The sequence below is a fragment of the Artemia sp. Qi Xiang Cuo genome, chromosome 7 (assembly GCF_049724085.1).
Source record: "Artemia sp. Qi Xiang Cuo chromosome 7, ASM4972408v1, whole genome shotgun sequence".
Classification (NCBI taxonomy): Eukaryota; Metazoa; Arthropoda; class Branchiopoda; order Anostraca; family Artemiidae; genus Artemia; species Artemia sp. Qi Xiang Cuo.
The window spans coordinates 48,412,507-48,429,322 of NC_142800.1; the positions used below are offsets into that span (position 1 = coordinate 48,412,507).

Consider the following 16,816-nt stretch of genomic DNA (forward strand, 5'->3'; position numbering starts at 1 on the left):
TTGTTAGCTATCATAGGACTATTAAAAAAACGATCTCGGCGTAAAAAGATATACGTGCAAGGTAAGAAACGAACTTGGCCACATTAAAAACAAATACAATTTCGTCATGAAACTAACATAAATATTTCATGTTTGACAAGTTGAGTGTTCTCGAAGCTATAAAAGGGCTTCAGATAAAACCTTATCAATCAGAAGTCAATACAAGAAGCATTCATATTCCGCGCAACTTGAAGGGAGGTGATACTTATAGGCCAAATTGATAAAGATATTGACTCATGACATCTTAAATGAATTTGTATTCATTAAGGTGAGGCATTAGGGGGGTCGTCAACCCTTAATACCTCGCTCTTTACGCTAAAATTTGACTTTTTGTCCCAATTCTTTAAGAACGACTCCTGAAACGCAAGGGCTCTTTAATTAGAATAGTTATTCTTTTTAAAAGTTCTATAAAAAAAACTTCAGCGTTAAGATCAAGGTATTGAGGATGGAGAACCCCCCCCCATATATGTAATAATTTCTGTTCGTTTTAAGTTTTGATGTTGCTCCTCACTTTCAGTTGAAAAAACTTGTCTTTTTATTTAATCAAAAGCCAATATTCAACCTTGCAGACTAGTTCAGTGCTTTTGTTCACCATACTGGATTTTGTTTGGAACTTGCACTATACGACACCTATTGCACGATAGGAGTTTTTTTCCGTTTCTCCTCTTTTCCAATAGCGTTTTTATAATTTTCTCGCAAGTTTTAATTGACTAGTCTAGTTTTTTTCCTGTTTATAAAGGGTTCCACACAAATATTCGGCCTTTTATTTGTATTTATAATTTTTCAGTATATTTTTTCGCTGTCTTGATTATTTTCATTTAATTTTAAATATAAATGAAAAGGCAGTGTTGTCAGTTTCAGCTTCAGTTAAATTATATAAAGGTTTATCTGGAGGTGGGATATTTTTGAATGGGACGGAGTGCTACATTTCATTGTTGCGTACTATCATGGTTGCAGCGGTAGCTGCAACCTAGTAAAGAGCGAACCATAGCCCATAGTAACCAAAAGTTAAAAAAACCTGTTAAGAAAAAAACTACCTGGTGAAAAAAATTGCCATCTGACACTGATTCAGGAATGGTAACTATTATTCCGGTTTGTCTTAAAAGTAAAAGTTTATTGCGAAAAGAATTTTATGATGATTTCGAAAAACAAAAAAAAAATCTGAAACCCCTTAAATATGGCATTCGATTCACCTATGGGTTTTCCATACACATAGGATAATATTAATAGATAAGCTAGTTTATGAAAATATGAGTTACTTTATTCAAAAAAATTGCAATATTCTGGAGGCATTTTGGGCTTTGCCGAGGAGTAGATGATTACCACCGTCACCATTTTCCTGTGGCACTTTTGGTTGTAACTACAACTTTTAGCTTCTGTTTATTAATGTTTAGAATAATGCCATCTTTAAATTTCTTTGATTTTGATAATTTGAAACACCAATTATAAAGAAAAGCACAAACATTATTTTATATGTAGGAAGAGGCGTCATCTCCAAACAATGTGTGGGCGGGTGCAAAGTGTATTTTTTTTAAGTCAAGGGAATCAATTTTGTTGTTTTTTTCGATTTTTTTAAAAATAAAAATACCAAAAAAGGCATGTTTCAACAGAAATACTCAATAATTTTTTCTTCAAATCTAAAGGGGACAAAAAGATCCCCCCCCCATTGTCACCCCTGACACCGTGGAGACTCTATGTCGTTTTTTACTACATCAGTGTTTTTAGGTATTTTTCTCCTTATTAAGTTGAATGTTTTCAGTTTACCTAGACATATCTGAGTACTAGTACGTGCTTACAGAACACATAGAAGCATATAAAAGGTAAGCATATAGGGAAACGGACCATTCTTTCTCAGCTAAGAAGCATTTCCTGTCACCTACTTGAAGCTTAGGAGAAGTGCCAAAGCTTGTTATGTAGTAGAGAAACAATGCCAACAAAACACTAATCTAGATCAAAGATATTGTGATAAGCCGATGAATAAGTAAGCGCTGTGAAAGCCTGATCCTTTTGATATACAGGGAATTCTTGCAGCTGAAAGTAATCAACGGTGTTTGCATTATAAGGCCCATGTTTTATTGTTTTATGATTATTTTAAATCATCTTACATTTCTATATTCACTGCAACTAGGGAATAAAAACTTTTAGGGGGAAACAGCGAAAATTTTCATAAGAAGACAATTATCGGAAAAATCCCACCCCCCTTTCCGGTGCACAGATTTGAACCTTAGAGCCTCAGGGGCCGGAAAATCCTCCTCCTTTTAGAAAACGATATCTAAGAAAGCAATCCTATCCATATATTTGAGGGACTGTCCATTCTCTACCACTTAGTGTACATGGCGAAACACATTTTTTGGTGGAAATAATTTTTAGAGATAGACAGCCCCATAAATATTCTAGTGAAAGAAATATTTAGGAAAGCTGAAAAATAAAACAGGTGTCCTTAATTCAAAGTTGCCCACACCTGGCAGCAGCGTAATCGATTACGCTTTAATACTACTACTACTACTAACCACTCACCACACCACCAAGCCGCCTGAGGCCAACACAGCTACGCACACTCCTCCTCCACCCCAATCTATTCAGAGCCTCTCTTTTTACACCCGCCCAAGAAGTTCCCATTTCCTTTAAATCTTTCTTTATGACGTCCTCCCACCCCAGACGGGGATGACCTGCTTTCTGTTCAGCCCTAGATGGTTGGCCGAAAAGAACAATCTTCAGCAATCTGTCATCTTTCATCCGCACAACGTGCCCTTTAATACTTATATTAGTTTCTCTACAAAATTATATGTGTGCGAGGACTAAAACTCATGCGAGTATCTTCATTCTGAAATTTCACTGATAAATAAATAAATATTCAAAATTAAAGCCAGAACGCATTCCGTATCCTTCAGATAATCAGAGTTCCTGGAAAGAGGTTTCAACTGACCAAGTGTGCAAATAATGCACACCATACTGGGGTGGAGAAGGAGGGTGAACAGATGCATTAGCCTCAGTTGGCTTAGAGTGGCGATGGTTTTTCATCAGCAGTAGCAGTAATATGAGTTTTATGCATTTGCTACTGTACTTCCCATGTCTTCTCTGCAACCTCCCTTCTTAGATATATCAACGCCCATATAAATAGACGCATATAGAAGATATTATATCTTCAATTCTCAACATTTATCTGAAGTCCTAGCTTTGTATCCTACCTTACTAATTTAGCCCACTATCTACTCTAAGATCAAGGAACTCTAATTTTACTTTTTTTTTTCTTTGGTAATTACTGCTCCCAAAATTCAGCAATCGAAGCCATAATTATTTGTCATTAACTCTCAGTTCTTACGGGACAAATCTAGTAATTATCGAAATTGAAAATAATTTAGTCTGAAATTTCTCAGCCATATAATCTGATGCGATAAGAAATATTACATTACCCAGTACTATATTGGAAATTGAGGTTGGACGTGGTAGACAATAAATCGTTTTCTGCTTTTTGAAAAACTTCTGCTGATTGATAAATGAACATAGCCTGGGAACGTACTTTAGCGTTGAACAACCGGATAATTTCCTCAATTATTCGAACTAAAATACCATTACTGATTCGGAACGAATTTAAGCTGACATCATCAAGCAAAAATATTTAATAATTTCTTAGGTAGAGGGAGGATAATTCGAGATAGACCTAACTTATAGAACAAAAAAATAGGGTAATCATAAGAAAATTATAAGGTGTTACAAGTGGTAAAAACATAAAATTTTGTAGTCCGAGGCAAAATGTAGCCTCCTGCGTATGTCCATGTCGACAGACGATCCTTATCTTATTTTTTAGGGTGTTTGTTTAGAAAATTATAAGTTTATCTTTATATCTGAACAGATATTCTGGCTATATGCTGTCCTACGTCAACAGATATTCTTAGCATATTTCTTTCCTCTTGAAAGCCACAAAACAGTTAAATTTTGAAAATTGTACAGAAATCGAGCAGAATGGATTTATCGGACCATGCAGATTAATCAGAACCTAAAATTGACTTGTTTTAATATTTTTGACGACTAAAGTCCTGCTGTCATTCCTGTCTATCGGAAAAAAGAAAGTCAGTCAAATTAATGCTGATAATAACAATCCAACATTGAATTGTTTTTTTATACTGATTTTGTATAAAATCAACATAAAACTAAAAACAAACAGAAATTGGTCCGTATATGAGGGGGGCAACTTCGGCTTTTCGTGAGTTGTTCTTAAAGATTTGGGACAAAAGTCAAACTTAAGCGTAAAGAGTGAGCTATTGAGGAGGGTGCAACCCCCTCATATACAAAATAATTTCTGTTGGTTTGAGTTATAATGTTGCTCCTTACTTTCAGTGGAAATAAACTTTTTTTTTTTTTTTTTTTTTAATTTCTGATCGGCTTTAAAATCATGCAGGGAAATCCGGCTCCTCCACCATGAAAAATTCCCTCCCCTACAGAAAGTTCCTCCATGGAAATTTTCATCTGCTTAAAATATCCTCCCCTGAGGAAATTCCCCCGGACAATCCCCCCCCCCAGTGGAATTTCGCTCCCGTAGTAAGTTCCTTCACGGAGAATTTCTCCAGTGGGAAATACTCCCATACGGAAAAATCGCCCAGACACTTCCAATCCCACTGAAAATTTCCCCCGGAATATATCCACATGCAAAATTAAGTCGGCAAGAAAGTAAGACAAATAAAAAGAATTTTCTAGGCTATAGAAATTCCAGCAGATAATCATACTCTACAGAGTTCGTTTAGTTATTAATTTATCAAACAGTTCGTTGTAACAAACTGTAAGTAAGGAGCGATGCGGCTCAATAGCAACCAAAACTCTAAGAAACAAGAGTCTTGAAAACAATAGATACATCAAAAGAATTGATTTTGATACTTTATATAAAATTCATCAAGTTTAATGCTACCCATCGAAAGTTACAAGCCGAAGAAAATTTGGCCTATTTTTTTCAAAAAGGAGGGACACACCCCTAAAACATCAAGTGATCTTAATGAAAATTACACAATCAGATTGAGCATACGAAAGATAATACTGCAGAGGTTTCAAGCTTCTATATAACCAAACTTGGAATTTAGCTTTTTTTTGGCCAGAAGAAAGATAACGAATGCGTGCTTATTTGTATGTTTTTTTTATGTTCTTCCCGGAGTGATCGTATCGAACTAGGAGAGGGCCAATTTGATCGAAAATCAAAAGTTCTAGTGCTCTTTTCAGTGACCTAAAATGTTGGAGGGCAGCTAGCCCCCCTTCCACGATCCGTTTTTCCCAAAAATCGTCCTATCAAGATTTTGAAATAACCATTTTGTTCACCATAGTCGAAAAATCGAATAACTATGTCTTTGAGGATGACTTGACCCCCCACAGCACCTAGGGGAAGAGCTGCAAGCTATGAATTTTGCCCATTGTTTACATATAGTATTGATTATTGGGAATTATACGAATATTTTTGGGGGAAGGGAGGATTTTTCTGGCGGGGGGTTTAATTGGGAGGATCTTTCCATGGAAGAATTTTTCGTGGGGAAAGGAATTTTCCATGGAGGGGGAGCCAGATTTCTTGACATTATTTAAAAAACGATCAGAAATTAAATTTTAAAAACAAGTTTTTTCAACTGAAAGTAAGGAGCGACGCTGAAACTTAAAGCGAATAAACCTTATTAAGTATATGAGGGGGTTGCCTCCTCCTCAATACCTCACTCTTTACGCTAAAGTTTTTTTAGAACTTTAAAAAAAATAATCATTCTAATTAAACGGCCCTTGTTTTTCAGGAGTCGTCCTTAAAGGATCGGGACAAAATTCAAACTTTAGCATAAAGAGCGAGGTATTGAGGAAAGGGCAACCCCCTGATATACTTAATAATTTCTGTTCTTTTTTAGTCTTAATGTTGCTCCTTACTTTCAGCTGAAAATATTGCTTTTTTTATCTAATTGATGCATAAAGGTTGAGTTTCTACTATTCTGATAAAAAAAAAAATAAATAAAAAAAAAATACAGTTACTAGATTAGTGGCTGTGTTTTTTCTTGTAGTTTTTTACTTATCTTCTTTCGAAGGAATAAAAAAGAAACCTATTTTATTGTGAATGAACATCACTCACTAATTTGCTGCAGATCAAACTCTTCATGGTAGCTAACGATATGTAAAGACTAACTGGCAAAAGTAGCTGGAACTCTAAAAACGTAATAATTAAAAAAAAACATATATATATATATATATATATATATATATATATATATATATATATATATATATATATATATATATATATATATATATATACCTTACATGAAAATAATTTATTTTTTATGCTGATTCCAAATAGGTGAAACTTATTAAGCTGGAAATCCCAACTAACACATCTGTGACCATCCTTCTCAAAAAAAGAAAAATTTCTTTATTTTATAGATAGGGTTTTGGAACCTTTTCTACAGATAGATAGGGTTTTGAAACTTTTTCTACAGAGTTGTCTGATACGCTGAGTTTGGTCCTGTTATTTTCATTAAAAGAACTTCCCATATGGGGATGATTTACCCCTTTTTTTCAGAATTTCAGCAAATTTCCTCGGGCTCAAAACTTTTGACCATTATCAGTAAGCCTAGTGACTTTTGCACATTGGAGTCACCCTAAAAAGCTGATTCTTTTGATGCACAAAAGGTTACAAAGATTCCTTTTTTAGAGTTTGGTTACTACCGTCATGGGCGGCTCTTTAATTACAAATCATTACTACGAAATGTTTGATTTAGCCTAGAATTTTCAGTTTAAACTGACTATATTTGTTGCATTCTAATGTACTTTCCGAAAAACAGTAGTAAAATTTTACCACAAGGACCAGGGGGTTCAGAGGGGTTGTAACCGCTCTCACAAGTAGAATAATTTTTGTTCATTTTAACTGTTAACGTTACTCTTTACATTCATCGGAAAAGGCTTCATTTTTTGTTACTTAATCTGATCAAAGCGCCAAGAAACGTACAGTTGATTGAGTCAAACTGGTAAGAAAAAAGGCTGGGAAAAGTACAATGCTTCTCAATGTGGGCGCACCCATATGGAGTGCTAAGGGTACTAACCCCCTTACTGCATAGATTTCATCTCAAAATAAGTTACTGTAAATATTAAACTGAAAACATGAGATTTTGGTTTATACACAAAAAGCCAGAAATTCACTAACTTGCAAATTGTTCTGTCCATAGTCTTAACCAGAATTATAGGGTTATGAAGAACGATAAGTTGAATTTTGCCCCACCGGCAACATTACATTTTTCTAGCCATAGCCCCTTCCTCGGACCAATACTTAGCATTAATATTTTAGGGGAAATATAAACTAATCGTACCTGACTATGAATTTTTTGTTTGCTAAATATAAATAACTCAAAAAAAGAAATCCACCATGATGAATTAGTCAATCATATATTATGTAACATGATTTGACCTAGGCGTGTTATTTTTCCTTTAAGCAGCTCTTTCAATAATTTGGAGTTTCTGACCTTCAAACATAATCTTCGCTGATCCTATATCCATTGAGAGGAAGAAAGGATATTTAAACAAGCTTGAACAAACTCCCAGTATTACCTTTTCATAAAAAAGGTGTAAGTGCAAAGCATATGAAAAAGTTAAATTCCAGTAGTTTCTATGGCTCAATTTTTTCCCTATATTAATTGACTTGATTTCGTTGCTTGTACAGACGTATATTAGTGTTATTCGAGGTCCAAAAGAGGTCTTCTGCAGTGTTGTATTGATAGTAACGCATATTAGGATGGAAATTATTCCGTTTTATTCGTTTATATTAGTTTGGCATATTGCTTTCTGTTTTGAACTTTTCTTTATACTAAAAACTACCATCAAATGCAGTTTTCTTTTGGATTTAGCATCAGGAGTTGACATGAATTTTTGCGATAAGGGGCATTATTTTACTCTAAAAAGGTAAAGTCTCTAGAGGATCAATTGCAAAGTTTCTAGAGGAGCTGGTAGGTTCAATCCCCCGAGTGCATAGACATATTCCTTTGTAAGATTTTTAACATTAGTTCTCAAGCCATTCTTTTTCGAGACAGGCACGTACAAAGCAAAAAAGGGTACCTTTGGGACAATTTCTCCCAAAATCTTGTGATCTTACAATAATTTCTTTTATTCCCATACAATCCGCTTACCCTTGGAAGCTCTGTCCCCTCCCTTTTAAGTTCGATCCCTTCCGAAACGAATTCCACCGTCCAGCAGGGACGTAATTTGCTATAGGGCAGGGACCAACTGCCCCTCCCAGGCCCAAGTTTGCTCCCCAAAACCCTACTTTGCTCCTCCCCGCTGAAATTTAGTCTCTTCAAAAATATTTTCTAAACTAAGATAAGCCTGCACAATTCAAGCATCCACAGAAACGGATCAGTTTGCTTTAGTATATCTTTGCATTTGTGGTAGTATATGGTTCTTTTTCACTGTCATTTTCCATTGATTTGAGAAAATTGGCTCCAACATTACCCCTCCCCCCAGGATTTTGAAAAATTACGACACTGCCGTATGGGCCTGATTCCATGTATAATTAGTTGAGGTAAGAATAACCTATTCACATCTTGATTTTGACAACATACTCACATGAAACAATCATTAAATTTCGTTTATCCTTAGAATGTTTCAAATATTTTTCTGCTCTTTATTTCCGCCCAACCTTCATGAGATGAAATGAACAACTGGAAATGGTCTCTAGAAAGAGCTTTGCCATTGATTCGACAATGGACGAGATGCCTGAGTCCCACATTTAGGACATAAAAATATGCCGTATGCTCCTTATCGTGAGTCTTGAATCAGGAAAGGGCTCGAACAGACAGTTTATAAGCGAAATAATACTTATAGCATTGAAGATGAGAGTAATAGAAAAGTCAATTCGTAAAAATGGCAGACGCATCTTAAAATTTCGATCAATAGATATACCGCAGCCATTTATTACAAACCCAAAATAAAAAAAAAGTAAATCTTAACCAGTTTACTCAGTAATATTCACCTACATAACCATAGCAAATACAAAAATGGGATTTGTTCATTGTTTTTACAGTTGAGATTATTTTATTTAAATTTTATGATTTTGAACAATGTTTACATTAGAAATAAAGCATATAACATAATCTAAGACACAGAAATGTGCTCGTAAAAGCACTTTTTGAGTGACTCAGATAGGTTAAAATCAACATTGGGGTGTAACTTTACCGCTAGTGAAATTAACCTGGAAAAAAACCTTAAGCCTTATCCGAATAACCGAAAGACAAACAAAGGTGTTAGTTATTATCTTACACTGAATTTTAAAGGGACTTGGGTCTTTCCCCCAGCAGTCCAGGCAACAATTAATAATCCCCCCTCACTTGCTACAGAAGAAAAAAAAGGCAAATATGTGCAAACTTCTCAGCAAATGTATTAATTTTCTCGCAAAAAGATTTTTATAAGCCTTCGTCCCCTGAAAAATAATAACACCGGCTAGAAAAATTGTCCTCTTGCGCCAAGTGCCTACGACACAGCGCATATATTGAATGTTCATAAAGTTAGCAGATTGTGTGCCCCATCTAAAATTTTTGTATTTCCTCTCAGCAGTTAAAATGACAAAAGCCTTTGTCACAGAGTGCTATCAGTTTTATTTTTATTTTATTTTTATTCTTAATATAAGATAGTCTGACTAAACATCATACATATCGTAGATTGATGGAAAATCGTTCAGTACAAGCCTTTTATTACATTGAATGATAAAGTTCTGCATCAAGTCGAAAAAAAAGGGTTTCGGCAACAAAAACGAACCAAACAGACAAGTTCATGTCTAACAAAGCTGGCGTCCATATCTTTAAAGACCAGTCATTAAGGTGTCTTTTTAGCTAAAAGCTATTTGAATTCTGCGCTAGTATTATAGACCCATTAACCTACAATAAACTATATAATATGCTTTACTAGGTTGTTGTGCTTTTTCTTCCGTGTCGCCAGGAAAGGTTCCGCATTGGTTTAGGTCATCTGACAAAGGTATAATTATTAGTTGTCATTGGCGACATTGGCTTGGGTGTTAGGATCTAATAATCAACATTGTCTGATCCCATCATTTTTGATAGGTGTGTACTGGCAGTTTACTTACTCGTACAATTAAACGCCGTTTCTATATTATCTAATATCTATTAAGGTTATAAAACTATGGCTAGTATACTTTAATATTACTACTGACAAACTTTCTCTATTGGTAAAAGAGCTTCTCGCAATGCAAAAGCAATAAAAGAATTGCTAAAAACTATAGTCGTATTGCAGAAGACGTTTTAAGCACCTCAGTCAGGCGCGTGCGTAACAATTTATATGAGACGGGGGGGGGGGCTATACAATTAAAAAAAGAGGCTCATCACCCTAAGATACAGGAAACCATGAGGAAAAATGAGTGGAGCACCTTCCCGTAATGATATGAAAATAAATTTTGATCGCGTAACAATTGCATGACCGCGTAATGAAAAATATAATTCGAGACATAAAACAGGAGTTCCAACTTGAAGCTGGAAACTAATCTATCATACAATTTTAAATTTCTAATACCTGCTAGAAATTGTTGCAACTTTTTTTTCTTTACTTTGTTGATTATTATTATGAAATAATTGGCCTTGGTCTAGAGCAGGGACTGGCGGCCTACGATCCACCGGTCACCGACTGATGCATTTACTCACTTCAAGTGACCAGCTTTAGTTTCGTAGAAAAGTATGATATCCAAAAGATTTAAACAAATGTGAATGTGGAACGAATATTTTTAGAATAAATAAAATTAATACTAATAACAACATTTAGTTCGATGGCAGAGTTATAATCAAAAAATAATAAGCGAAACACATGGAAAATCTCCAAACAGAATAATGAGTCGTCATGTTTAGTAGCAGTGACATAGTTATGCAGCCAGATAATTATTACGCAGCTGCTTCAGTCAAATAATCATTATTATGGGCAAATAAAAGCAAACAAGAATTTATTTCATGATTTGTGGACAGAAAAGTATGCATGATATATATATATATATATATATATATATATATATATATATATATATATATATATATATATATATATATATATATATATATATATATATATACTGAAATTTTGCTTATTGAGCAAAATGTATAATTTTGCTTATTGAGCAAATATATATATATATATATATATATATATATATATATATATATATATATATATATATATATTTGTATACTCTGTCATTGTACATTTATTGTATACGACGGGTTTTCAATATATATTATATTATATTATTATTATTATTAAATATATATATATATATATATATATATATATATATATATATATATATATATATATATATATATATATATATATATATATATATAGTGACATTTATCTTATTGAGCGCCAATGAAGACAAATTTTAATATATTACTAAACGTGCATTAAATTTTAGAAAACAAAATAGATTCTTTAAGAGTTTTGTTACCAGCTACAATCATACTACATCTGGCAGCTTTGTGACAGCCCTGAATATTAGTACCAACAGAAAACCATTTGCTCACGGTGAATTTTAGAAGAAAAATTCATACAGTATTCTATGCACTTATTTAATTACTTCGCAAGAAAAAAAACAAATAATTATTTGTTTTATCGAATAAATGCCATTGTCAGCTAGAACAGTTCAGCCTCCCGTTGAAGAAAGTAGCGGAAATTACTAACAAACGGGTCAAAAATGATTTATCTACTCGGGACGTAATTGGAATTTCAGTTCATGGAAGTACATTAACAAAAGACTACTTTAAAATGAAAAACTCACTGATCCAAATATCCCTCTAAAATTCGCATTTTTGCTGGTTTTGACCTGCATCTGAAAAGGTTGCCAAACTCAGGTCTAGAGACTGCCAAGGAATACCAAAAATACTACAAAAAAGGCCACAGCCTTCTAGCTATTTTTATTTGAAGTTTTTAGAGTAATGTGGTTTCAATTCTACTTGAATAACTAATTGCATAGAAATTCATTGTAGAGATTCTTCCGTTTTTGAATAGATTTTGTAAGAGATTTTGAATAGATTTTGTTTCGCTGCCTTAGGGCAGCGAAATTTTAATTTGCTTTAGAAGGAGTTGCATCTCAGGGAAAAGATCAAAATACTTTTTTAAACGTAGGTGAGTTGTATGAAAATTATATGAAAACACCGAAAAAAAAAAGAGAATTTATTAACAGGGGCATGCCCCCCCCCCCTCTGCGAAAATCCTTGTAGAATTTAAAAAGATTAAAATTATATTTCTCCATCGAAATAAAAAAAGTAAAAAAAATCCTCAATCAAAAAGGGCAGATAGAAATAAATTCGACGAGTGTCTATATCTAAACCGCTTTTCTTGGGGGCATAAAGGTTAAGTCTGCAAGTCAGAGCTTTTGACGGATAAAAGTGACAGGGAACGCGACGCATTTCAGTGGAGTCAAAGGGTAATTGATTCAAACCATCTATTAGCAGCTACAAATTTTTACTGCGTCCAAGGAATGGATGGTGAATCAGATTTATTAGAAGAGAAAAGGCGATAATGGCCTCGATAATAGCTAAGAAATGTGAAATAGAAATTAAAATTCGATATCAGAGAGAAGGTCGTCCTCGAGTTAACCTTGAACAAACTTTCTCATATAGAATTGACAACATTAAAAAAAAGAAAATTAGATTTAAAAACACAAGCCTTCATCTGGGGAGGAGTTACAACTGAGGATGGATTTGGCCGAGGGCTAAGCCGACCGGAGATCTCGTTTCAAATTAAAAAAAAGTTAGGGTTAAAAATGCAAAATTTGCGATCATAATGTAGCTTGCCTTGATTTTTTTGTAAGGACCTAGGCCCGAATCCACAGGGGTTATTTTGTCTCAGTTCAAATGGCGTTTTGGCTTCACTGCAATGCAGCATCAGAATATTAAGTTAAATAGGCGTCTAGTACAATAAAAATAAAAAATAAAAGTGGCTTGGGTTTCAATTTCATCCAAGTTGTCACTACAAAATTTTCCTCAACAACAAACAAGCGGGCAAGAATGGACCTTAACTCCTCAAAAAAAAAGAAGAAAAAAAAGACAAATATACCAAATCATTCCTTCTTTCTTATCCACCGAGCTTCATTTAATGTTGTGATTTAAGTGCCTTTCATTTAATTAAAGTTATAATAAAGTTTGACTTTGTCTTTTTGATTAAATTGATTTCAGGTTTGATATGTTTTCCTGTTTCCATGTCATTTTTAACATATTTTCCATTTAAAATTTGTGCATAACACCCTATACTGTTTTTTTCTTTTAAATGGCAGACCACATGGAAAGATGAATTGGAAAACGTGACAGTTCTAAAGGATTCAGCTAAAAACTTGGATTAAACTGAAGGTGCATATAAAACAACATTAAATGAAGGGACACTTTTTTTTTCTTTTTTTTAAGGAATGAAACTCCAGCTTCATAACAAAGGGTGGTCGAGATGAGAATAAAATAAATATGAAGATATTTTTTGGTGCCTAAGCACCAGCCTACCTTCTTGGGCTTCAACTTACAATATATGTTTCTTAAGTTCCTAATGTAAAAAAGTGGATTTCTTTCAATGAGCTATTTCAAACATTTATTCTGATGGCTCAGCCCGCTGACATCATCGGCATTTTAGGGGTAGCCTAAGTCTGGTTCCTCACGTCACTCCAAGGTGGAGCCTGTTACTCAAACCCACCTTGTTTGCCAAATTCTTTTTGGAGGAGGCTGATTCTCACCATTTTGAGCTCAATTATATCGCAGTGTAACACAATCCAACTTTAATGATTTTTTAAAGCTTTCAAAGTTTTTTTGGGGGTCAGTCCCAGCATATAGTGCCCTGAGGCAGACTTGACACATAGACCCTAGAAGAGGGTGATTGGGATTCTGAAAGTGAAACTGACTGAAAAAGGTAAATAGATCCATTTAAGAAATGACTTGCATTTCTATCGACTTTCCCATTCCTTTTTCCGGCAATTTCCTTCCCCAGGAGCATTAATCCACGCATTCGTCCATAAAAACTTTCATGATTCTTCTCGATACGATCTAGCACTTTTGGAACTAAAAGAATATAGAAGTTCAAAAGCCGTTGAAGTAATGCAGAAAAACAATTGATATAAGAAACTCAGATAAAGCTTTATTTTTTGGAAAAGTTTTGTGGGATAAAATTAGACCCGCGTTCTATGTAAGAAAGGGGAGAATTAATTTTCAGTGTGTTTGACTTTAAGGTTTTTCCCGCCATTTTTTTTTCACTTTTAATGTTAGTAAGTTTAGCAGATGAAGTAGAAATGTTTGAACTGTGTTTGAGATATCAGCACTTTCGTATCCCCAAAGTGACATTAAAGAGAACAATTGGAAGCTAACAGTCAAAACTCCTAATGGAAAGTAAACTAGATGTGCAAAAGGCTGACAAATGCGTTGGGTGAAAATTTCAGCTCATATCTCTCCCCCTCATTCCGTCCCGAGATGTTTATGGTTTCTTAAAATGTCTTGCGATCATACAATCTATAAAATTTGCCGTTTTTTTCAATTTTGGAGGAGTTTTGTCCCCGAAACGTCACCCCTCAAAACAAACTCTTGCGTATGTCCTCGTCTTCCCCTTACGTACGTTAATGAGATACTTAACAGATTTCGTATCTGAAAAAGCTGCACATTGATCCTACACCCTGTATATCGTCAACGAAAAAATGTACGTGAAATTCTGATTTTGTTTCACTCGATTTATTTACTTGAAAATTCAGACAGGAAAAAACTTATTTCAAAGCTCTAGATAAAACAATAAGATAGCTTGTTCTGACCTTTGGAATAAAGTTTAGGTCTCGATAGCCTTAGTTGAAAAATTAATCAAAAATTAATTCAAGTAAAGTTACCTTTTACTCTTTTAATCTTAAAATTTGTATTATCTTTTATTTTGTCTCTCTTTGGCAAAAATTTATGTGTTGTGCACAAAACGGCAGACAACGCGCCGCTTTGTTGTGGTATGATCTCATTTATTTCTTAAAAGGACACTACATATTGCGGTTTTCTTTCAAATCTGCCCTCTTCCAATATTCTAAGACCATTGGTTTGACACAATAACCCCTGGGATAAAGAAAAAAGGGAGACACATTAGTGTGTCTCCATGCAAAAAAGTGATGTTCCTTTTTATTCAAAGTGAAGAACTGTGATTCTCCTCCACAAAGCTTTTACCATGACGATTCCAATTATGTGTTTTTCATTTAGATCGGCCGCCCTAATCGGAGGGTTTCCTCTTTTTCAAAATTCCTATTAATTCGTTTTCGTAATAAGCTTTTGCTATTGACATTAACCAATAATAGTTACCATTTCTAATAGCTTCAACTGGAAATCTTTGTACTAGACAGTTTTTTTTTTCAAAACACATTTTTGAATTTTTAGTTACTATGAACCGTGGTTCCCTCTTACTTAGTTGCAGCTATCGCTTCAACCATAATTCCATAAAAATTGTTTTCATAATTAACTTTTACTATCAATTTTGTAATTAACTTTTTACTATTAGTTGTTATTCCTGTAGTTGTTAATTATGAACAAAAGTTGTTATTCCCGAATCAAATTTAAATGGGTTTTTTTTTTTTTTTTAAAAACTTTTTTCTAAGTTTACGCTTACTAAAGGGGATGGGAGACGAAGTACACAAGAGGGGGGTCGTGAACTTCTAATAGCGCATTTTCAACCCTCAGTGCCATATGGCACTTAAAGATTTTATCGAGACGAATCAAACAGTTCGTGGTAACGAACAATAAGTAAGGAGCGATCCGGCTCAATGGTAACCGCAACTCTAGAAAACAGAATTTTGATACCAATAGATACATCAAAAGAATTAGATTTTAATGCTGATTTCAAATATATAAGTTTCATCAAGTTAACTCCTACCTATCAAAAGTTACGCGCCTGAGAAAATTTGGCTGATTTTCGAAAAACGGGGGAAAGACCCCCGAAAAGTTACAGAACCTTAATGAAAATCATACCATCATATTCAGCGTATCAGAAAACCCTACTTCAGAGGTTTCATGCTCCTATCGACAAAAATGTGGAATTTTGCATTTTTAGCCAGAAGAAAGATCACGGATGCGTGTTTATTTGTTTGTTTGTTTTTTTCCCAGGGGTGATCGTATCGATCCAGTGGTTCTAGAATATCGTGGAAGGGCTCATTCAAACGGATATTCGAAGTTCTCGTGCTCTTTTTAAGGTACTAAAAACTCTAGGGCAACTAGGCCCCCTCCCACGCTGATTTTTTTCCCAAAGTCTCCCAATCAAAATTTCAAGACAGCCATTTTGTTCAGTATCGTCGAAAGTATGATAACTATGTCTCTTAAGATGACTTAATCCCCCGAAGTCCCTGGGGGGAGGGCTGAAAGTTATGAATTTTACCCAATGTTAACATATAGTATTGGTTATTGGGAAGTATACAGACGTTTTCAGAGAGGATTTTTTCTGGTAGTAGGGGGGGGGGGGAGTGTGGGAGGATCTTACCATGAAGGAATTTTTCATGGGAGATGGTACATTACTAGGAAGGGGGTGCCGGATTTCCCAGAATTATTTGAAAAAAGATCATAAATTACATTTATAAAAAAAAACAAGTTTCTTAACTTAAATTAAGGAAGAACATCAAAACGACAGGAAACATTACTTATAAAATTGGGTTCATCCCCTGGTCAAAACCTCACTCTTTAAGCCAAACATTATTTAGTACTTTCATAAGAGATCTTTATTCTAATTAACGGAATTTGTGATTAAGGATTAATTTTTAAATAATTGGAACAAAATTCAAACTTTAGCTTAAACA

General features: G+C 34.2%; 1 protein-coding gene across 8 annotated transcripts in view; it reads right to left on the bottom strand.

The window, feature by feature from the left end:
* LOC148950360 (uncharacterized) overlaps positions 1–16,816 on the bottom strand; it is a 369,985-nt gene that overhangs the window by 103,407 nt on the left and 249,762 nt on the right. The window contains exon 1 of one of the 8 annotated variants that reach the window (XM_089092351.1): positions 8,605–8,671. The exons of the other annotated variants lie outside the window; for them this stretch is intronic. Within the exon in view, the coding sequence (XP_088948477.1) occupies positions 8,605–8,606 (2 nt within the window). The 5' untranslated portion in view covers positions 8,607–8,671. Of the gene's footprint in view, positions 1–8,604; positions 8,672–16,816 lie in introns of those variants that run through there. 8 annotated transcript variants of the gene reach the window in all.